The following is a 24,035-nucleotide window of genomic DNA, read 5'->3' on the forward strand; positions in this document are numbered from 1 at the left end:
ACACTCTATCCAACCCGGAATTGGTCCCACTCAGAGTCAGACACCGATTGGTTGCTTGCGTATCCGGTTGTCCTCCTTCTCACTGCTGATTGGCTGTGTCGATTGCAGCTTTCTGACAGACCAGCTCTGCAGGAAGAAAGGCATTGATCACGTGAGAAGCTGCAGCAGCAGCAGCATCATCATCCTGTAAGTCTGCGAGGATATTTGGAGCTAGAGATAACATAGGTCAGGTATAGGATAGGGAAGACAATGAACGACACATTCCTCGTTTCCACTGCGTATATCTTTTTGAATTGCATTTATTCGTATTAATATTAGAACCAGGCACAGTCTCTCGTCTGGATGCACGGTGGTGCTAGTTGTAACATTATTGTGGAATGCGGTGAAATATTTTAATAATGCACAGATATAGCTACTTCTGTTTGAGAAAAATAATTAAGGTAATTGTTTTTGTAATTTTAATATATCTACCACAGTCGACTCACCCGACATTCTTTATCGTGGACTGCTAGAACAGTTGTTGCTGTTATTATTGTATTTTTCATTGTGTGACTTGAACGAATTCTAGAATAATGTGTATACCCAACCCATTCTAAAGTTGTTCAGGATGCTTGACATTAGTTTACAATATTATTTAGTAATATGTATTAATATATATATATATATGTATATATATATATGTGTGTGTGTGTGTGTGTGTGTGTGTGTGTGTGTGTGTGCGTGCGTGTGTTCTGTTTGTTCAGTTTGCATATTCAAGCTGCACAATTCTACAATTGTATGCATATTTCAAGAGTCTCCAATCCTCAGATGCTTCACCCAACCCATTCTGGGATGGGCCAGAATCTCATTTGTGCTGCCAGCCTTCCATGTACAGCAAGACAGTTCATTTGTCCAAACAATGTGTTCTGATTTTGTGCATGACAGATTAAACACTACTCCACACCAGTAACTCCTGCTGCTTGACCTTACAGACCATGCAGAGGAGACACAGTAGCAACGCTGATGGCGCGCCCCCTGAGAGGTACAGTACTGTACACACATTACTGGCTTGTCTGTCTATTGCATGCTGCTTGTCTGTCCTACTGGTATTATTTAAATACTGCACTTGTACTTCCTTGTGTAGACAGCAGGTGCGACTCACCTTTCTAAGATTGCAGTACCCTTTTACAAAGGGAATCCTCCAATGCAGCCATGTGTAGCACATTGAGGATAATCAAGAGGTGTGTCCAATTGGAATGACATTGTTGTTCTTATAAATAGCTGTATTTCTAGTAGTGTGGCCCTCTGATTTAGGACGAGGAGCCAGACGGTGGGCTCAGAAACCAGCCTGGATGAAGGAGGTGTTTTCGAAGGTCTCAAGCCAGAATCCCCCTCCACACAGCAGCTCTTCTCCGGCCTGGTGGGCCTCCCCTCGGGAAATGTGTCGGCCTCTTCCTTCCAGGCAGCCGGTCTGGTCATGGGGTCCCCTCCGGTCTACATCCAGATGACCTCTTCCTCCAGAGAGGAGGGCCCTCACCGGGCAGACAGTGCCCCCTACCTGCCACACCAGCCGCCCCCTCACCGCTCCTCCCTACTGCACGCTGCCACCCCAGATCGCCAGGGAAACGGGGAGGACGGACCAGAGGACCCGTCCACGCCCGCCCCAGCCCTGTCCGAGCTCCGAGCCGTCATCTCCTGGCTCCAGAAGGGCCTCCCCTTCATCCTCATCCTCCTGGTCAAGCTCTGCTTCCAGCACAAACTGGGTGAGCCTCAACCACAGCAGGCAGCTGTCATCATGTATGCCTCGGTAATGTAATGTGTTGTCTGAACACCCTCTGGCCCTTTGCTCACAGGTATTGCGGTGTGTATTGGGATGGCGAGCACGTTTGCCTGCGCGAATTCAACGCTCAAGCACCAGGTCTCCTTAAGGGCAAGTATATATTGTGAATGCGAGTCCCATGCTCACAGAGAGGTGTAGTCTATGTGTCTCTTAATTGAGTTAAGGTCTGTGTCGCCCTCACTGTTGACTGGTGAGTCTTGTGCTAGTAATTGGAAGTTTGTTTTCTTTTCTCTGTTACAGGAAAAGAGATCTGTGTTGATCTCGTTCTGGATCATGGCTTTCCTTGCTGGGAACACCTTTTATCTGTATTACACCTTCAGCTCTGAGGAGCTATACAACAGGTAGATCACCAGAGAGGATGACTGCAATAGCACTGAGCTCAGTGCTGCCCCAGACTCATTAATACTGGTGGCTTGAGAGACTTCATTGCATTATAAAGTCAGGGCAAAGTCCAAGCTGGCAATACTGATACAAACTGAGATTAATGGATGTTCAGATTGGTGATGACTTAATACCACTCTCGCTTATTGTTGAGGGGGAAATAAATAAATGGATTATGTTTTCTTTCATTTCATTAGTTTAAGAGCCATTTTAGTCTTCACCAAGTGGTCTGTAGTTGAAGTCTGTCATTTTTAAAGTATATTGTATGCTGTCAAAGCTTCTCATTTGGGTCATACTCACTTTTTTTTTTAAATAAATTTATCTTTGAAAAGCTAGAAAGAACTAACCTGGAAAAACAACTGTGAATTGCCGAAAACGTCTCTTCGTTCTCCTCTTGCATCTTGTCTGTGTTTTATTTTTTATTTAGCATGTGTGTTTTTTGGCATTGTTTGTTTTCATTTTCCTTAGGTTACTTTTGCATCTGTTCTGCTTGTCTAGCCACGTGAGTATTTTTGTATTTATTTACATATTATTTTTTTTTATCTATGTAATTATTTACGGTATTCATTCATTTGTTAAAAGTAATTCATGTATTTGTAATGCTTTTTATCTTGTGTTTTCTCGGATTGCTGTGCATGTAAGGTAAACAGTAACACCGCCCATGCTTATTTCACATTAGCTCTTGCATCGCATGCTGTTCAATACCTTTTTGTGCATGCTCCCAGTGAAACACATGGTAAAACTACAGCCCCCACATCTACTCCCCTGAAGAGCCAAGCTGTCTGTTTTCTTCCTCCTAGCCTGGTCTTTGTGAATCCCAATCTTGCCGCTGTGGATTTCTTTGATTTGATGTGGGTTGTGGGGATCACTGATTTTGTGCTCAAGTACTTCACGATGAGTCTGAAGTGCGTTGTCCTCGTCTTGCCTCGAGTTCTCCTGGCTTTCAAATCCCGGGTAAGGAATCTGTTCACTCTGGAGCGCATATCGGGGGGGGGGGGGGGGGGGGTCTATTCAATCGATCTGAACAGCTATGTATTTTTGCCTGGAAAAGTACAGGTTTGGTCCTAATTTCATATTTAAAAGGTGGAAGTATTTAGATAATGTCAACCACACTGCAACTCTCGGGTTCGTTGTCCCTTTAAAAACCACTGACCCGACACAAGAGCTTTTATTTACAAAAACTAAATAAACACCAAGCTCCTTTTTGAGCCCTAACTAAACATAAACAGGAACCTAACTCAAACAGGACAGCCAAGCTGTTTACCTGTTAAAACAAAACAAAAACACAGTTTTCTAAACAAACCACACAAAAAGGCCGTACACAGTGCCTTTCTTTCTATACACTTGAGCACACTATCAAGCTGGCTTCTTCACCCACAGCAGCCCTGAACAAACTGGCTGCACGCTTTTTAAACCCTGCACCTGGCACTAATTTACAATAATTACCAGGTGCGGGTCATAATTAAACAATAAAATAATTAACAGTTTAGTTTGGCAGGGAGATTTTAACTCTCTCTGCCTGCCACAAACACACATTTTCCCTGCGCTGGGCTAATTGCCCTGCCACAATCATCCACTGTTCAACAGACTCCATTCTCTCCACACGCATTCATCGCTGTTGCCTGTTAAAGCAAGATCATTGAGGATTCCGTATGTATGATAAACAAACCCAGACACATGCACACGCACACGCACACACTGACACTGACACACACACACTCTGACACTGACACACACACACACACACTGACACTGACACACACACACTCTGACACTGACACACACACACAGACACACACACACTGACGCTGACACACACACAGACACACACACACACACACACACAGAGACACACACACACACTGACACACGCACACTCTGACTCACACACACACAGACACACACACACAGACACACACGCACACTGACACTGACACACACACACTCTGACACTGACACACACACACACACACACAGACACACACACACTGACGCTGACACACACACAGAGACACACACACACAGACACACACTGACGCTGACACACACACAGACACACATACACACAGAGACAAACACACACAGAGACGCACAGAGACACACACACAGACACACAGACACACTGACACACACACACTGACACACACACAGACACACACGCAGAGGGCTGTTGGTGCTGCTGATCTCATTTCCCTTGAGAGGTGGGTGAAGTCACCGCTTCAAGGGAAAGACACTGGAGTTTAAAGCAATTAGGACAGTCTGCTTCAGTCCTGCTGTCAACTTGAACACACGCACACACACACACACACACGCACACACACACCGTCGTCCAATTGGAGACTGCATGCTGAAACCAACTCAGATGGCTGCCTTTCAGATTGTGAACTCATAGCCTGGCAGTTTTTTTTTTTTACGGTTGGACCACAAGAACTTAACTGAAGATTCAAACCACAAGGGTACAGGCGCTTCGCTAGCTGGATGAATACCAGCTCTCCTACACACTTTAAAGCATGCACAGTTGGAAGCAGTACAAGGAACAGGAAGTTTACAGCAGTTTCCCCTGTGGAAGCTTCTCCAGCATGTGCAATACATTTAATGGGACCTGGGTGTAGGCATGGGATAGCAATCAAGAAAGCTTCTGTTCGAGCTCAGCCGTTCACACCCCGGACGCCCCTTTTGGCGCAAGTCCAGCATTAGCCTTAAAAATCAATGATGAAATCAGAATGGCTGCTCAGGGGACAATAGGAAGATAAATTGCCGCCTTCTCGAGGTCTGCACCCCTGTCTCATTGTCGGCATGACTCCGAGGAAGGTGATTAATCCCTGTCAGGTAAATTGCACCAAGCCATTTGGCTGAGCGAGCCGCAGGGCCCCCTGCAGAGAATCAATCAGCAGCAAAGTCAATATCTATTTTTATCTACACTTTACACAGGGTTTAAATACGCTAACGTTGTGTCAAGCGGTCAGCTCAATTCAGATTCAGCTGCCCATTGTCAAGGTCACAGCTTCCGAGACAGTGGGCAGCAGGTTAGCAAGCCCCCGTCCCCAATGAAGAGCTGGAAGATAGCTGTGTACGTGTGTAAATGATAGTGGTGTTGCTGTGTCTGTTTTCCAGGGTAAGTTCTACCTGGTGATCGAGGAGCTGAGCCAGCTGTTTCGGGCACTGGTTCCAATCCAGCTGTGGTACAAGTACATCGTGGGGGAAGACCCCTCGAACAGCTACCTTCTTGGGGGGGTGCTTCTCATACTGTACAGCTTGAGCAAGGTAAGGGCTGCTTTATGTACTTTACTGTATATTCTGTAAGCCTCATGTACGGTACACAAGGTGGATCCTGTACTGTGAAATCAAGGAGGTGCACCACCAAGACAGACTCACTGTGATCAACTGGGCACAGTATGGAAGTCCTAGGGCAGTCGGCTGAAAAGTCAATTGTATCCCAGAGTGCAACTGTGTGTGGGGCAAGCAGTTTTGTAGTTTCATGTATTTATTAAGAACACGCTGTAGGGAGAAGATTGTGTTCTGTAGTGCAGTGTGCTAATGGTGTCCTAGTATGTTTTCAGTTTTGAGCAACTCTTGTTTCTTCTCGCTGTAGTCCTTTGATGTATGTGGCCGCGTAGGAGCATTAAGAAAAGCTATGAAGATGCTGTGCATTTCTCAGGTAAGACTGCTGTAGCAGGTATACTGTACCTCGTTTCCCTAGTTAGAAATGTAAGCCATGTTCAACTTCCTACTCATGTTTCATGTTTTTGGGGTTTGCCAAGAAAGATCAGCCTGCGTTGTGTGCTGTGTTTCCTGACAGAGCTGCGGTGTGCGTGCCAGCAGCCAGCAGTGCAGTGAGGCGGGGGATGTGTGTGCGATCTGCCAGGCGGAGTTCAGGGATCCTGTGATACTGATGTGCCAGGTAGGGATGACGCTCACTCACCTGGTACTGAAGCTGCTAGGAGGCAAACAGCTTGCAGTGAACAGGTGCAGCAGGCACTGGAATAATCTAGAGCAGAGGGAGTGGGGGCGTGCAGACTGAGCCAACACCCCCAGAGGTTTGTAGAAGTGCAGGAGTCTGCTGCATTATCTTGGTTTCATTTTCATTTTAGAGTGCTTTAGATGTTCACCTTTGGGATTTCTTTATGAGTTTACAGGGTTCCATTTTCTACCATTTCTCTTTAACACGTGGAAAGGAAATTTAAATGAACCTGCTGTGGTCATGTTATTTTATTATATATTTTTTTATTCAAGTGTCTAACTACTGCATAAATAATCCTGTTTGAATCGGTACAACAAAACGGACTCCAGTATAATGCCAAAGAACAAATCCTGTTAATACTGCAGTAATGTGTTATCTAACGGCGACGTTCCCTTGTCTTTCCCCCGCTTGCCTGGCTGTGATCCAGCACGTGTTCTGTGACGAGTGTGTGTGCCTGTGGTTTGACTGTGAGAGGACCTGTCCGCTGTGTCGCTCGGCTGTCATCGAGACCCTGCGCTACTGGAAGGATGGCACCACCTCGGCACACTTCCAGGTCTACTAGGAACGGGACAGTTCTGCAGGGATGGGTAATCCTACAGCGTGCGCTCTCATACAGACCCCTGACGACCCCTGTGAGGTACCCCACCCAGCCCCTTCCAGATGATTGTCATGCTGAGGCGCTAGGGAGGCCACACTGCGGATGATCCCTTGAGCCAGCATTACACTTCAGCCATCAACACCGGGCCAATAGGAAATCCACGTGACCTGGCAGAGAAAAAGCACTGAAGGCTTGTCTATTATAGTGAAGCTACGTCTTGGTTGGTCCCCACCACTACTATCTCATTTTATCTGGGAGAAAGCTGAGTGCAATACTAGCATGAAGTAAATCAACAGCTACTCTCATGGAATAAAAATCATGACCACATACATAGTCCAGCGTTCCAATGCTTTTTTCAAACACTGACAGACCATTATCACACACATGTTAGTCAGGGGTCCTGAAGACTGACACCATGGCGATCCTTCTGGTAGGGCTTGTGGGGCATTAGTAGAGCTCTGAGAGGAAAATGACAGCAAACTCCATGCTCTGTGTTCTGCTCCACCTAATGTATGCAGCATCTCGTTTTAGCTGCCTCTTAACACATCTGCTGTAGGATTAAGTGTAAACATGTGGAAATTGGGAATCAAACTGTTTTCTTTGCTTGTGTGTGCTTTTATGTATTATGACTGTAAAATAAACTTTTTTTTTTAAATCAACTGGTTGGCTGGTCTGTATTTTTGTTTTATAGTTTGGTATTTCTAACTAATGCTAATTGCAGTGTGTTATGTGCTGCAAAGCCCATTTGTAAGCGTACAGACTTGTATCGGGGTTCCAGTTGCTGTTTGCGGATTATTTTATTTATATAAAGGAACTGCAATTCTCTTTTCTGGTGCAGTTTTTGGTTTGAAGCTTTAGTATTTTAAGCCCAGTGTGAATTGCTGCCCCCTTGTGCCGATGCAGTATAAGTACAAGCGCTCTGGAATGTTTCAAGGGATCCAAAACGAATGAACGTAAATTGCTTTACGCAGGCTGGCCCATTCTTCGTTGCGTTATGAGTGTCTTGCATTCTATAATGTGATAACAGCGCTGTGTGCTCACCATCAAAGCAGGAGAACGCACTTCACTGGCGTGCAAAAAGTAAACCAGGACACGCATAGACTGAAACAGTAACAATCTCTATACACCAGTCCAGAATGTAAATTAAAATATAGCGCATAACGTGGGGGGAAAATAACTTTATTTTCCGGATTTGTACAAAAAGACTTTCACAGAATAATTATAAATATCTCCGGTAACATCTCAAGTGAGGGGGGGGGGGGGGGGGGGGGGGGGGGAACATTTTAAAAAGCACGCAGTTTTACAGTAATAACAATAAATGACGATTGAAAAACATTAATAGCTTATGTAAACAGTAGGAACATGCTGTAACTCCAATCTCTTTCTCCCTCTGCCCATACACCTGACAGTACTGTACACCTGTGTGACATCGCGCAGTACTGTACACCTGTGTGACATCGCACAGTACTGTACACCTGTGTGACATCGCGCAGTACTGTACACCTGTGTGACATCGCGCAGTACTGTACACCTGTGTGACATCGCGCAGTACTGTACACCTGTGTGACATTGCACAGTACTGTACACCTGTGTGACATCGCGCAGTACTGTACACCTGTGTGACATCGCGCAGTACTGTACACCTGTGTGACATCGCGCAGTACTGTACACCTGTGTGACATCGCACAGTACTGTACACCTGTGTGACATCGCACAGTACTGTACACCTGTGTGACATCGCACAGTACTGTACACCTGTGTGACATCGCACAGTACTGTACACCTGTGTGACATCGCACAGTACTGTAGGGTTTCCTGCACTTGCGCATTATGATCCAGGTTACGTTGTAAAGAAGAGTCCTCGGTTTTTGGTATAGTTTCCCCTTTCCTCCCTTAATCTCAGCATGCCCGCCAGGGTGTTTCAAGATCCCGTCGTGATGTAATGTTCTTGTGTCCTGCTGTAGGTGATAATCTAATGGAAACAGGTGATACTTTTGAAATACGAGTGCCAAACAAACCCCGTTTAAGAACAAGGTTTAATTCTGTTCAACTGCTGAAAAAAACCTACAGGCTGCAGTATACATGGCAAGTTAGCATTGCTTCGAGCAGGTGGGTTTTGGGTTTGGGTTTGGGTTTGGGGATTTTTTTTTGTGGAGAGAATCTAACAGTTATAACAAATGATTTGATAACAGATGCATTTCAAATATTTCAAGTCCACTATGCTCGTAGCCTGTGTATTGCATACTGGTGGATTCTTACGCATCAATTTTATATATTTTATTTTTTGCAATATTGTAATATTAGTTAGGGCAGCTGGACAGTGTTGATATACTCCAGGTTCCCGTTTACAGCACACTTCCTGTTACTTTTGAGAACAAGAGGGGTCCCGGGACTGAGGGGCACATTGTGGGCACATGGCTGTGTCCAGATTCTTTAAGACGGCTCCTGTACCAGAGGTGCGCAAAAGTCAGCGGAAATTATTAGAGAGAGCTCCAGTCAGTCAGTCATGTACTTATCAAAGTCTTTTTTTTTTTTTTTTTTTTTTTGCTTTGCTGGCATCATGTGAGCGTTTTGTTTTCCAGTGTAAATCTTACTGTGTTTTTCCTTTCCACTGTTCTTCTGAAGCGCGCTCCATGGAAATCGCACCCGTCCCTTTGACGATCTCGATTAGCACCACAAAGACATCATCTAGCAAAACACAAACCCGAAACACATCTCGGTCAGCGGGTTCAAATAGAGGCGCGCAAAGGTTTAAGTAGCAGTTCTTTTCATTGAAACACTAAAACAGTCATTTAAAATAATAATAATAATAATAATAATAATAATAATAATAATAATAATAATAATAATAATAATAATATATTTCTAAATACATTTTTTTTGTTTAATACTTTTTTTTTTTTTTATAAAAATGTTTTCTACTCATGGTAACTCGTTTAACATTTCCAATTTGACAAGTTTCATATTTACAGAATAGTAATACAGTACCACGCATCTAATTCATGAATGAAACAGAGATAAGGTGGGTTACATTTGAGGTCTCGCTGACTCATGTTCCAGTTTACAATGTGCCGCTCTTTTACAGTAATTCATTATAAACATTTTTTTGATAGGGGGAAAAAACAACGTATTAACAAAACGTTAAAACTTAGACATTGCATCAAATCATTTTAAAATACTGCTCATGTTTCACAGACCCCGCTTAGCGCTAATCTTGCACCACCTCATGTTATTTAAGACAATCCAAGACTAATAGAGTATGTGACACCACCACAATACGTGTGTGTAGCCAAAAAACAAAAACTAAAAATTACGTTTACTTCAAATGATTTTAAGAAATATGTTATACATTTCTTTACCGCATTAAAGTTAAGCAACTAAAAAGGGAATTGCACGCAACCTTTAAAATTCTAGAAAGTGTTTGTTTTCCCCTTCGATGACGAATCCCGTTAGTTCCCTTGACGGCGGCTCTCGGATGGCGTGCGTGATACCAGATTACCTCACCTGCTGCTGCTGCTCACCTGTTGCTGGTTTCCCGGGTGTTGCAGAGACGCGCGCTCCATGGATGACCACCTACAGATAGCGCTTTCTGATCAGCATCACCATAGCGGTGATCTGGATGACCGTGCACACCGCGTAAAAACCTCGGATTAAGCTTTCGCTGTTCTTCAAAGCGCTTTTATACGATGCACTGTCTCTGTTTTCTCTGCTTTTCTCCAGCTGGTCCCCGATCCGTCTCAGGCGGGTGCCGAGGAGCTGAGTCCCAGAGCAGGGCTCTGTTCCCGGGGCGCTGCTGCACTCGCACACAGCTGGCTGGGTCACGTTCATCGGATGGCACATGTGTGTTTTTTTATTATCTCGTCTTCCCTCGTTGAAAAGCAGTCCCTTTAGCCTCAGAGATCAAATCTTTAGTGTGTTTTGTTTCTCGCGGCTCTGTTATTTATTAAAGTGTCACATGATGAGGAGGTTTACATCATCTTTTCCCAAAAGAGAAAGGTAATCATTAACTCCTCGAGTGCTCGTCGCTCCTTTAAGAATCGCTGTCACTGTGAAACAGGTGCGAATTACAGTTGAATTGCGACCCGTCACTACTAAAGCTCCAAGAAGTTATGCAACGCACTGAACCAGCATACACAACGTGAATGCGGTGTATCACTGGGTCTCTTAATGTATATTTGTATAAACACAAATATTGTATTTGTAAGAAGAGAATACATATACATAATAGTAATAAGCCACACATTGCAGAATAAAGGCTTATAGAGAATAAGTTCACATGATTCCTATCTCCATATTGTTCTATTTGCTATGGTAAATACATTGCCTTGTTGATTATACAGTAATTTAAATTAGTATGAGAGCACTGACTATACCTCTACAAAATGTATACATTTATCTGTTTTTATTGATTAGGTTTTTGATAATTATAACCATTATAACACACAAACACACACACACACATCACACGCATATATATCTCGTCTTTCAGATGAGACGTAAAACCGAAGTCCTGTTGTAAGTGACTCTGCAGCATCAGTTGTTGATGCATAGTTCACCCCTTATTCTGTAGGTCGCTATATATATATATATATATATATATATATATATATATATATATATATGATTAAAAAACAGCAAACAGCTCTATACTCATCAATCACTAGAAATACTTACTGAAAACTCACTATTTTTATATTTAGCCACTGATTATTAAAATAGTGAGTTTTCAGTATATCAATTACTTTTCTTATTCATACTATCTATCTCTCTCTCTCTCTCTCTCTCTCTCTCTCTCTCTCTCTCTCTCTCTCTCTCTCTCTCTCTCTATATATATATATATATATATATGTAACATTTTGGCTTATAAGGGTTTCCACGCGTTTTAGTTTTTAATATTGTCTACCAGGCCCTCTTGAAAGCGGAACCTTAGCTGCGAAACGTCCTTTTCCTGTCGGAATGTTTGTATTGCAAGGACTGTCAACAATAAGCTGCACAGCGCAGACAGTGTTAGTGTTGCACGGATGACACACGATAATAATCTTCTGATTCGTGTTTTATAAAGTCGTTTTGCTGGGAGTGGAAATCAATGGATCTGCAGGAGTTCAGGGAGCGCTGGAAGAAAGAGGTCCGAGAGAGAGAGAGGAATTCGCAGGCAGGGGGAGATGCAGAGCATCACAACAGGAACCCTAAAACTTCAGAAGGGACGCTAGATAAAGCAACTGGGGACTCAAGAAACACAGACACGTTTCCAAACAGAGAGGGACATCAGAAAAGCAGCGGTGCAAACGCACATTCTAGCGCATTACAGGGGACGTCTCATCAGAGCTCAGTCAGCGACAACGAAACTGCTGAAAAGCGGTTCCAGGAAACGGGGTCACTTACCATCAACGCTGAACACACGAACAGGATGGTTGGATCGGGATTCAGTGATAACAGTAAACAGAGTTTGGTTTGTAAATGCGGTGCCCCGGGCAACAGCATTGCAAGCGGACCAGCGCATCTGAGCGAGGACGCTGGTTCAGTATGCAGTTGTCGGCTCAGATTAAACCGCGGTGGGAGCTCGTTTTCGGGTTCTGGTTCTGAATCCGATGTGCAGCGCGGCTCCTCTAATCTAAAAGCAGCAAGCGAAACGCCCCGGTTAAGCGAGGAGTCACAGAGTGGGACCAGTTTAAGGACTTGTCGTAACCAGCAGGTCGGTTCTAAGGATCAGCCCGAATATATTTCAATAGCAGAGAGATTGCTCGAAGGCAGAACTAGTCCTTTGCGGGACAGGATCGAGGTGGAGAGGTCAGCGAGGAAGAAAAGACACGCTGAAAATGTGGCAGGGCTGTCAACTCCTCGTCCTGTCCACCCACTTCAGCAACAACCCCTGTGCAAAGTTCACAAAACAGAAACCTTGGTAGATCAGTTAATACAGGACTTGGTAATGATCGTTTACATGTTGTCGTTGTTTTTTCTGTATTTAATGCCACGGCATGTATAATCCCTGACCCCCTGGGATTGAATGGCGTTGTTTGTTCCCCCCTCAGAATGAAATCAATGACATTCCCTTCTTTGATGTGGAGTTGCCCTATGAGCTGGCACTGAAGATATTCCAGTACCTGGACAGGAGAGAGCTGGGAAGGTGTGCCCAGGTAAGCAGCGTTTTAACAGGCTTTACAATTCAAGGGCTGCATCAGCCTGAGAGCTGCTTATAAACATGGATGTGTGCATTTGCGTTTAATCACGTTCTGTATGTAATGTTACTGGAAAACACAGACCTGGGTAAGGATATTATGAACATGTTATATTGTGGATTAAGTCACTACTCTTTCTATTCAGAGATTAAAGTGGGATTTTTATTTAGGATTTCAGTGTTTCTTGAAGGGAGTTTGAAAGACCTAAAGAAGCGTTTCCGTTCTTTCCTTTCCACATTCATAGTATGGAAGTTATTTCGGCTCTAACGCACAGACTGTAATGCATTTTGATCCAGCTTGCAAGGCATGTTCCTGTAAAACTGTGGTTTGCTGATTATTTCATGCAGTCAAGCATGGGGCAGGTGGCATGATCTTATACAGTCGGTGCAGTCAGCAACCAATTTGCAAATCGAATCTCAGATATCAGGTAATGACAGACAGTAATCCGTGCATTGAGAACACTTTTATTCAAAACCAAGAAAATGTGTCGACTCTTCACAATAGCCCTAATAGCCTCCTTGTACAATTGAAAACATGCATGTGCTAGCAATGTATTATATATGTAAGGCTCCAAAAACGGCAACTAATAAATCAGTAAAAGGCATGATGATCAGTAATCGATTCGTTGTTGCATCTTGCATGGTTGTCAAGACTCTGCTACTTTGGGAATCTCTTCTGGAATGATGGTACCAAAGAAGTGCTATGAGGCCTGATGTATGTCCTGCTGTTTGTTTGCTTTGTCTGTTGCAGGTGAGTAAGGTGTGGAAGGTCCTTGCTGAAGATGAGGTGCTGTGGTACAGGCTGTGCCTGAAGGAGGGGCACCTGGCTGGGGCAAGTGTCTCTGACTCCCCCTGCTGGAAAGGCACACTGCGAGACTGCAGGCAGATGCAGGACACGCTTCGATCCAACTGGAAGGTACAGGATTCACTTATTTTAAATTACAGTGCACGCCAAGCTCATGTGTTTCAATAGATAAGTGCAGCTGTTGGTATTCTTGTATTAAAAGTCTTGTCTGTGTGTCTTGCAGAACCGAGTTGGGGAGGTGAGGCAGCTGCAGTATGAACTGGGCAAGGTGCTGTGCGATGCCAGCTCTAGCAACGGACTTGTCATAGCTGGGTAAGGAGACCACTTGCAGAAGCTCTTTGGAACAGTTTTGCATGTATTATAATTGACATACACATTCTGTATTGGTATTTTTTTTTATTGAAAACATTTTCATTCCCCATGAACAGAACCATGCTTAATATTTTTGGCCACCAGATAGCGCATGCTGTTCAGATATCTACAAGCGAATGTTGATTTTAAAAAACAACGTCAATGGGGAATACTGTAAATGTGTCAGCCATTGTATTTAGTTTAGCTTATTAAAATCAATTGCCAGTTTGTGTATCTGATATCCTAATGAACACAGAACTAAACGCCTGCTACTGTCTGAAAATGCAATAAGTCATGAGAGTAACAGGAGCCCTGACAATTCTCCTAATGAGCGCGCTGGCCCTGTGGCTGTTAAAAGTGATACATACCCCTGGGAAAAAAACCTTCAGCATGTTGTTATACCAAACATTGATCGGCAGTGAGGTAACTGTAACAACCCTCTCCCCAAATTGCTGGGAGCTTCAAGCCCTGACCTCGTGAACGAGCGTCGTAACCACTATCAAACTTTAATGACACGCACTTCTCCTATGTCAGACTGCAAACAGGAGGCTTATTAGCGAGGGGTGTGTGTGTGTGTGCGCGCTGCCCAGCCTTATACTGAGATGCACAAAAAGTTCACTTTGAAAAGGAAGGTGTTAAAAAAAAAAAAAAAAAAAAGCAGATCAATAAGTGAAATCTACGCTCCGGCCTGAGTGTACAAGAGAGATTCCCGAATACACAGTGCAGCAGCGTGTGACGTTCTAGTTTTACTGTTCGACCAACAGATAGCTGCCTTGAATAACTGTGCCAGTCACTTTTGCTTCTTACTTTTCTTCCACGTCGGGGGTTCTTTGTGGTACACCGCTGGGATCGGCTGGCAGCCCTGCCCCCTACCCTCCCCATTTACCCTGAACTGCCTCCAGTAGACGTCCTTGTGAGCCGTATGTATCTGGCACAGGGGCGGTTACAGGCCCACTGTGAGGGCCTCAGCTGCTATGTAGGCCTAGTGAAAGCTTTTACACACAGCCCTTTTGAAAACATACACACACACACACACATAGAGACAGACACACACACATACAGACGCACACACACAGTACACAGGCGCTGGATTACCTCACTGCTCTCTTCCAGTATTGTTTGTATTTCTTTATTTTATTATTTTTTTTTAAATTATTTTGTATAAGTCTCCTGTTGCTCGTGACTAAGCTGCTGTTGGTGTTCACAGCAGGGGTGGCTCGCTTATAAAAAACAAAACAAAACAGTATTCCGAGTCCTATTGTGCCCAACACCTGCGTCTCGGGTAGAGGCAAGCGCCTTCAATAGAGCTTGCAAGCAGACTCCAGGAGGGGCGTCAACATCTTGGGTCTTGTGTCTTTACTCTATGGTAATGTAGAGGGATCAGCTGGCAGCCCTTTCCCTGCTTATTACACACGCACAGCACTAATCTTGGACGACCTAAGGCTACCTGCTGATCAGATCTGTGAAACAAGCCGTTTGACAGAAACTCTGTGTCAGCCCGGCTCTCCAAGGGAGCTGTTGATTGTTTCAGTCATTTAAACAGTGTTGCTGTCTTTCCTTCCCTCCATATACCTGGGTGCACAAGCTGCTGAGTGTGTGTGTATGTAATATAAGTATTACACACGTGTCACTAATATTAATTAACTTTCTTTAGGTACACATCCGGCGATGTCCGCCTGTGGGACACTCTGAACTGGGATTCTAGCGCCTCCTATCTGCAGCCGAGCCACATTGCTGTTGAGACTGTGCTGCGGCCACATGTCACCCACGTCGGGGTGAATGGAGCTGTGGCCGTCGCAGCCTATGAGGATGGTAAGCTTTGCACAGGGACACATATCCAAATAATGGCCAGGCCAGCCTATAAAAACTACAGGCGGTTATACTTGTGTGCTTTTGTGCATTGTTATGGAAAATTGAATGATACAATGTTGTGGGACAGATGGGGCCCCTTGAGTGCATATTTCTACAAATAAAACAGATGTAGCCTTGTTGTTTTAGCCCTCTGAAAGTAGCTTAATGTGCACTGAGGTTTGAATCTGCCCGCAGCATATAGAAAACATTCTACTGAAAACAGCTACCGAAAGTGCTCCACTGATGTAGTGGGAATTCAGTGTTGCTTTAAAAAAAAAAAATGGGTGTTACATATTGTGTATAATTACAGGAGCCGTTTCTTGCCACTTAACCAGCAAATCACTTTAGTGTCGTGTGCCGATTATGTCATCCATCCCTAACCACGGTAGACTTAACTAATCCAGATAATAATTTATCTTTTGAGTAATTAGTGTAATTGCCATTAACTGCGTTTGGCCACTTATTCTTTCCAGTTGTCAGTTTCCCAACTGGGCCATTTTGTACTGCAGAGTTCATTGTGATGGAAATTCAACTGCACTTACAGACATCTGCGTAACCACTGAGCTCTGATTCTCAGAGAAGTGCGCTGGCGAGTGAAACGAGGCACCCCTATGGGGAGGCAGACAGAATGCTTTTAGGCTGTGGAGGAAGATGGCTTAGCTGACATCAGAGTGAAATGAAAGTGACAAGCATTCCAGTACATCAGCATTCTTGTGAAAAGTGGCATTCTTCAACAGTGTTGACTGTCCGTACTGAAACAGAGAGACCCTGTCTTGCAGGGATTAAGTAAGAAGCAGCATCTTTATGATTCTTCTCCTGTGAGTTATGGTGAAGTGCTGCTGTAATGCACTGCTTATTGATCGCCAGGGCAAAGGCGTTTTATTTTCTCCCCATGGGGACGCAAAACAAAGAGAGGTGCTTTATGTCAACAGTTCCACCGCAGTGGGAAAGCACATTAAATATTGATGGCAAAGCTGTAAGCTCAGCTGCTAGTGTGTAACGACTTTCTCTTCCCTCTAAATGGTCCCAGAAGCAGCTTTGTCCTCAGTCACACTTTTTTTTTCGTTCTTGTAAATTAGTCGCATAGCTCAGCCTTTTTGTTTATCTGTTTGTTTACTTGAAGACACAGGTTAGTATAACGGAGTAAGTAGGACTAACGTGGCATTTTAATAATTTCTGTGCTGTTTAGTGATGTTTAGAATCATTATGGGTTCTTTATTATGCTGACCTCGATCCCCCAAATGGGCGCTTTTATTTATTTATTTTTAAACTTTTTTTAACCTAAACAAATTACTGGTAACCCATCAGAATTACTTTGGATTAATCGATCCGTTTGCGTCTCAAAGTGTGTGTGTATTTTTGAGACAGACGTGTTACAGTGCATGCATGTATTTTTGATTCCCTGTGCTGTTTTCTCAGGCATCGTGGATGTGTGGAGCACCGAGGCTGGTCGAGAGCCTGTCCATCATTACCAGCACCTGCAGAGGGTGCAGGGCCTTGCCCTGGGGGCAGAGGGAGCCATTGTGGCAACAGCCTCCGGCACCCAAGTGCGCGTGGAGCGCTCGACTGACAAGGGCTACTGGGAGACAGCATCCCAGTGCGAACTTCAGAAGCCAGTAAGTGTGCTTTAGATTTGCTGTCTTATTTTAAAGTCAGAATTTTCTAGGGAAATCAATGACATTCCCTGCTCAAACTGTTTTATAGTTAGGAGAACCCCTCTTCATGTTTGATAACTTGCTAATAGAGCTGTGTGCCCTGGCAGGTTGAGTTTGTACAGCTGCTCCCCCAGACAGACGGGGGTCTCTTGGCTGTGGCTGCTGCTGCCGACACTGTCTACCTCCTGCGGCCCGGGCAGGAACACGGCGTCCTCCACTGTGTCTATGGACATCCTGTCACCTGTCTGGACACCTCGTCCTCGCTGGCAGCTGTGGGGGTCAAGAGCCATGGGTGGACCATGAACGCTGGCAATAAGGTGAGTACGGGCCATCTCTGAAACTTAAAGAAAAACACCCTCCCCCCCAAAAAAAATAAAACGACTTCTAATCACAATTGCTGTAACTCGGCAAAATTAAGACGAATGAAGAAATGAGTAAGGAGCATCCATTTGCTGAATTTCATATGCATTAGGGCCTAACGCTCATTGGATTAATGCTGTACTTGGATGCAACCCTGTTGCAACGATAGCTGCTCAGTGAAACTGGCTGTGATGTTACCTTTCAATCAGCAGTAATAAAAGGAGAGCTTACTATGGTCTGCGTGTGCCGCTCGAGAGTCATCTCTAAGCAGGACACGCGCATGGCTTCTAATCACATCGATAGGACTGAAGAGATCCAGATGGCATTAGACAATGCTTTGGCAGGGGCTCAGCAAGTGACATCACTGCCGCAGTATACTTACACTTTTGCATGCAAATGAGAAGGGGCTTTCACAAAGTAAGTTTGGTAAAGGATGGAGGGAATGAGGGCATGCTGAGATGCACTCAAGCCTGGTGATTTAAAAAGACCAAGAGCCTAGTGCTTCATGGTCAAGTCCAGCTTATAAGGACCTGCCCACCACTGCAGCAGGGATGGAAATCTCTCTCTCTATCTCTCTCTCACTGCATGGCACTCCAGCTGTGAGTTTAGCTACACCTGATCTTGTTCAGCCTAACAGTGAGGTGTCTAAGCTCCATGTAAAGCCTGGACTAGCTGAAACTGCTATGCAATGGGAGTGTTGCTGTCTGCTAATTTGTTGATATGGTGCAAGGTGACCACCACTGTCACCTTTTCTACATCCCTGTGTGGGGATAGCCTTGTCTATGGCATGCACACTGACACATTGTCTGCAGGGAGGAGCATTACGGGTATAAAGATTGATACACTCGTCAGGTAAAAGTTCAGTGAAATATCTGCTCACAGTGAGGCTCCACGAAAGTATGACTTGATTAACTTTATTTACTGGGATTTCAGAAATTGCAAACTGATTTAGGTTGTTCGCTGTTAACTTGGATGGCCACACTGCACTGACTGTCTGCACAACACATGAAAAGCACCTGAACGCCTTCCTCTTTGCTTAAAGACACTGCACACCTGAAAGAAACAGAGGCGACAAAAATGAACCTTTATGACTTAAGATTCCTGGCTTCTGGAACACACTGTGTGTAGAAATCATGAAATAAATGAAAAGCCACATAGCCTGTGTTTTCAGCTGTCTGCTGCTGCCTGTGATGCTGCTCAGACAGAGAGGAAGGTTTGTGTGTTCAGTGAATCAGGCTGGAACTCCTGTTAGAAATTTGGCTCCTGTGAAGCCTCACACAATTAAGCATGTCTGGCGGCAACGCAGGAGATGAAACACCTGGCAGATTTTCAAAGCTTGCATCATGCAAAATTAAACTGGTTCTTTTTTTTTGTCTTTTACTGGGATATGAATTATTCATCTGTGTTTGCTTTCCTGTCTCCCAGTGTTCACACCTATGAGAGCAGAACATTAACCTGCGCTTATATATATATATATATATAAAATCATACACAGTGTGGTCCACAAATGATGCACCAAATATGCTTAAGTACTATAAGGGTATCTTAATAGAACAGATTTTCAAATATATTGCAATGTATATTTTAGAATCAGCTGGTATGTCTTCTACATGGATGAAAGACTTTTTTTTTCAATGTTGCGTCATTTCTGTAATTCCCAGGAATACAGAATCACCGCTGAAGAACAGAATAAAATCACATTTGCGTGTCTTTATGTGAACAATAATAACTTCCCTCCATAGTTACTAGTACTAAAGAAATCCGTAGTACATTTAGATAAGCGTTTCATCAGCTAAGTTTGGTGTTTCAAGTTCTAGATGAGTTCCCTTAGTGGTTGCCTGGATCTCTGGGAAAATGAAGAGCGTTTAACAATATTTCTCAGGATCCTGAGTTCTAGAACCTGTTCCTTTTTAGTAACACATCTCAAAATCTCACCCGTTGGTCTTTGGAGAGGGATAATGCATAGCGTTGTACATGCACAAGATGTGTCTTATATGATAAGCCCTGAGAATGTATTTGGTCCTGCAGATCCAGGTGTACTGCTTACAGACTGGCCAGGCAGTGGTGGATCTGGGGAATTCGGCTGGAGATTTTACCTGCGTGAACCTGAAGGACAGCCCCCCCAACCTCCTGGTGTCTGGTAACAAGGACAGGCGGTAAGTCCCGATTAGTAAGGAAACCCACCTGCCCCACCCAAAAATTTAAATTTGTGGGTAGTTGATTATCTCGCATGGACATCTGTTCTGGGACAAAGTGCTCTGGAACCCGTGCTCTGTGGCCCAACAACTAAGTCACTTACTCAGCCAACATCTGCAGCGTGGGATGGATTCTAAACAAAGGAAAGCTCATCAGCACGATGTGTGGCTGGCTGAACAACAACAGAAAAAAAAGTCTTGGCTTGCCCTTGAAATGAAACTCCTGTCGTGATTTTATCTGCATTTTTCACTTCTCAAGTTAGATGGCCAGTGCCTGAAGCCATGTGTCCCTCGCACAGCGGTGGTCCAAATCTAATGGACGCCCCCCCCGCCCCCCCCCCCCCCCTCCACCTCACGACCACGGCCAAAAAATGAGATTTGCTTAACCATTATGCTGATGGGATTGTGTGTGTGCAGTGTTCTGGAGGCAGACCTGGCCAGTGCACAAGGTTTTCTAGCCAAAAAAGAGAAAGGAAATGGAAGGAATCATTTGGTGTTGCATTAGCGTGGACAAAGGCCAGAGCCTAATGCCTTTCTTTCCCTTGTCCCAATTTTACAGAGCTTCTTAAAAGAGTTATTTTCTCTAAAGTTGCTTATCATTGGATGAAAAATGTCAATTATGGCACCACTTTTAAAAAGTACCAAATGGTTAACTATGATAACTGTGTGCAATGAATGATTGCTAACCCAGCATACCATGTCCAAACTATCAGTGATATTTATTTTGTTGTTTGCCTGCATATTTAACCCTGAATCCTGTTAGAAGTGCTGGAAGAGTTAGTTAAGCTTAGCTTGCAGACTGGATGGCCATGCCATGCAGCCTCCTTGATTCCTGTGAAGAGCACCGGGCTGGTAAGGATTAATATTGTCCTGCTAACAGATGCAGCCCTCCTCTTTCAGAGCCACTTCAGGGCTATTGTCTGTCTCCTCTTGTGCTCCCAACACGCCTGAGAATTAGATTTGAGAAACTGGATAGCGGCCGTGCGGAGTGGGAGCTGCACATTGTTGATTCCCGAATAAAATTAATGAGCACAGATGGATGAAATATAGTGAGCGTTTGTGGCTAGTTTGGCGAGACTCCATTTATTCTCCGAACTGCTTTTTAAATTGTTTTTTTTTACATGCTGTGCACTGAAGGATGCTGGTTCAACAGTAATTGAAATCTGAAGTAGTCATGTGTTTCTCTATAAAGACGCATCCTTTGTATGTGTGATTTCTAGTGTGCCTTTATGCTCGGGTCGTTATATTTATGTGTTAGAAACATTTTTGCTATATTATTATAGGTACTAATTATATAAGATGTGAACAGTATTACCACAATGTAATTTCTTTTCCAATGTTTAGCCAATTAAGTGCAATAGCCTAGGTTTCCAGCTACATTGTGATACATAGACTTCTCAATGTATATCTCAGCATTATTATTGGACATTGGAAAGAGCATGGAGTAAATAATAGCAATATTCCGCTGGATTCAGATGACTGTGATGTACACAATGTTTTTAACATGCAGTATGTTTAGTTAAGGCTGGTGATTTTGCTTTCCCTCTAGGGTGCGAGTGTTCGACCTGAGGACAGGGAAGTCCGTGGTGTCTTTGTACGCCCATCACCTGGGTGTGTCTGCCGTGCAGACCGACGACTGGAAGATAGTGAGCGGGGGGGAGGAGGGGCTGCTCTGCCTCTGGGAGATGAGAATGGGAGCTAAGCTTTGGGAGATGCATAACAGGTGAGCTTGCTTTTCAATGCATTGCCAGGTGCTTGTATTGCTTCCCTTCTGGAATGCACTCCCCAGTAACCAGACCAGGTTCGTTCTCAGAAGACAGTAGTGGTGAAATAAATTGTTTTGGAATGTTCCGAGTGTAAACGTTGTACAGTTGAGTTAACAAGTCATTGTATTGGTCTTTGATCTTTTATTTACCTGTGTGGATCAGTGGCTGGAGTCTGGCCTGTATAAGAACCTCATTCCATCAGTTTAATGACACGATGCCAGTTTTGTCTTATGGATCATCTGTGTAAAATAATTAGTTCTGCTTTGTGTTTGAAGGCAATTCAAATCCCAAACAGTTTATAACTATAACCCTCTTTGATAATGGCCTTTTTATAAAGCAAGGTCAGCATTGTTCACTGAGTATTGAATAAGTGGCACTCAAGTGGACCAGGAGAAAGCTGATGTAATATGAGACTGCCTGGATACCACCAGCTCAGAGTGTTCTTGTTTTACCTTTAAAAGGCACCCTGTCCGTCACGCCCGCTTCAACACACACACTCTGGTGACGGCCAACATCCCAGACGAGAAAACTCCCAGAGGAGCGTGCATCACCGACGATGACCTGACTGCGCACCGCAGGTGAGGCCTGCTGCTTCGCTTCCATTGCCTGTTTATCACGTTCGCTGCCCACGTCCAGTGCATCGCTATTAACCTTCCTATGGGGTTGCCCGCATGGAATAATCTCGTTGTGTATCTCGGATTAAAAATGAATAAGCACTGGGTCCAGCAGACCTCAATACTAAGAGTGACGAAGTCAGGTAAAAATGTTCATAATCACTCAGTCTATTGCACGTATTAAAGAAGCATGCTGTTCAGTGGAGGTTGGGAGTTGATTCTTTGTAACTGACACTTCCATGTATTGTGTGCTTGCAGGCACAGAGGCGTGATCTTCATGTATGACTTCTCGGTGGACACGTCAGCCTCCGATCACGTCCTTCCCATCTGCAAGTCGAGCTACGCAGAGTCCACTGGCTACAACTACAACATCGGGCTAGCAGTGCCATATGACAAGCTCCTGGCAGAGCCTGGCTCAGCACTGTAACATCCCCAGAGTGTGTACAGAAACCAAACCTGCCGGGGCAGTGAGGCTCTAGATAGCTCACTCAGCCTGTGTGAGACGAGCCTGGCACCCTGCAAAGACCACCGAAACAGAGTGTGAACGATTTTCCTTCAGAAGGAGCATTTTATTTTAAATTGATCTAATTGTTTTAAAAATATTTAATTTTAAGACTTTGTTCTGCATTCCCAACTAGCTACTGTTCTTGTAACACCTAAAAAAAACAAAAAAAAAACACATCATTACTGTATTTTTATATGTGCTATTGGACAGATACCTGCACGGTTGAAAAGCCAGCGAGTGCGTGCGCTCGATTCAAATTGCAGGTATGCATTTAAAAAGAGAAATCTGTGACGTGCAGGAAGAAGGGTCACTATAGATACAGGTTGTGTTATAGTTTGGATGTAGCTAATACCTGTATTTTCTTTCTCTTTTTATAATATTGACAGTACACAACCTGTTTAAATAATGATTAAACACTATGGGCAGTATTTTCAAAGCGGTTTTGAAAGGAGAAAATTCCATGTAAATGATATAAAACTGAGAAGCAAGCGGCTTTAATGTTTATTCCTATCAACAGCCATGCATCGTGGTACTTGAGTTATCTGGTTCTACTTAATGAAAGACTGATGTAAACGCTTTGAAAATATAGCCCCAAGTCATTTGATACACTGCTAAAGTGTTCAGCTGTGTTCTATTTCAGTATATTACTGTACGTTCATCATGCATTCTGAACAGGTATACTTGCACAGACTACTTTTTATACAGAGCAGTGCCTTTCCTATTTGTTTGTGTATTTTCACTGCAGCAGCCCTTTTGGGATTAAAGGAAGCCTCCAGATGTTTTATGGTTTAGATTACATGCATCTCATTGTCTCGAGTCCAGTTTAACTGCCTTTCATGCCTTCATGTAGGGCAGGATTTTTCATCTATATGGCTGAGTGTGCAACCCATACAATTCTGAATAATTAGAAAACACCCCCTAAAGCAGAACTACTATTTCCCAATTTAGCAAGAAAGGCTCAAATATATTTGTTAGTTGTTACCAATTCTGTGGATACTG

The 24,035-nt window shown here is 44.0% G+C and overlaps 2 protein-coding genes across 6 annotated transcripts; both read left to right on the top strand.

The window, feature by feature from the left end:
* The first annotated feature begins 9 nt into the window (after positions 1–9).
* On the top strand, positions 10–7,418 carry LOC117426933 (RING finger and transmembrane domain-containing protein 2-like). Of its 3 annotated transcripts, none has more exons than XM_058994327.1 (10): positions 10–186; positions 972–1,021; positions 1,294–1,742; positions 1,833–1,909; positions 2,060–2,160; positions 3,001–3,154; positions 5,315–5,464; positions 5,793–5,858; positions 6,000–6,101; positions 6,589–7,418. In XM_058994327.1, exons 2-10 carry the CDS (start codon positions 975–977, stop codon positions 6,721–6,723), a joined length of 1,281 nt encoding a protein of 426 aa, XP_058850310.1. In that variant the 5' UTR covers positions 10–186; positions 972–974; the 3' UTR covers positions 6,724–7,418. The 3 variants fall into 3 exon arrangements, with proteins under 3 accessions (XP_058850310.1, XP_058850311.1, XP_058850309.1); XM_058994328.1 differs by having other exon boundaries at positions 164–225; XM_058994326.1 differs by lacking the exon at positions 10–186 and adding an exon at positions 197–440.
* A 4,286-nt stretch (positions 7,419–11,704) lies between these two features.
* Positions 11,705–23,827, top strand: LOC131699020 (F-box/WD repeat-containing protein 8-like). 3 transcript variants are annotated; one of them, XM_058994331.1, is made up of 11 exons: positions 11,705–12,658; positions 12,789–12,893; positions 13,686–13,850; positions 13,963–14,051; positions 15,745–15,902; positions 17,361–17,557; positions 17,704–17,913; positions 19,985–20,112; positions 21,701–21,874; positions 22,379–22,495; positions 22,790–23,827. In XM_058994331.1, the coding sequence occupies exons 1-11, from the start codon at positions 11,846–11,848 to the stop codon at positions 22,956–22,958; spliced, it is 2,325 nt and encodes a 774-aa protein (XP_058850314.1). In that variant the 5' UTR covers positions 11,705–11,845; the 3' UTR covers positions 22,959–23,827. The 3 variants fall into 3 exon arrangements, with proteins under 3 accessions (XP_058850314.1, XP_058850312.1, XP_058850315.1); XM_058994329.1 differs by having other exon boundaries at positions 11,706–12,682; XM_058994332.1 differs by having other exon boundaries at positions 11,706–12,451.
* Positions 23,828–24,035: the final 208 nt, after the last annotated feature.

Source organism: Acipenser ruthenus, chromosome 21 (assembly GCF_902713425.1).
Source record: "Acipenser ruthenus chromosome 21, fAciRut3.2 maternal haplotype, whole genome shotgun sequence".
In the NCBI taxonomy this organism is placed as follows: Eukaryota; Metazoa; Chordata; class Actinopteri; order Acipenseriformes; family Acipenseridae; genus Acipenser; species Acipenser ruthenus.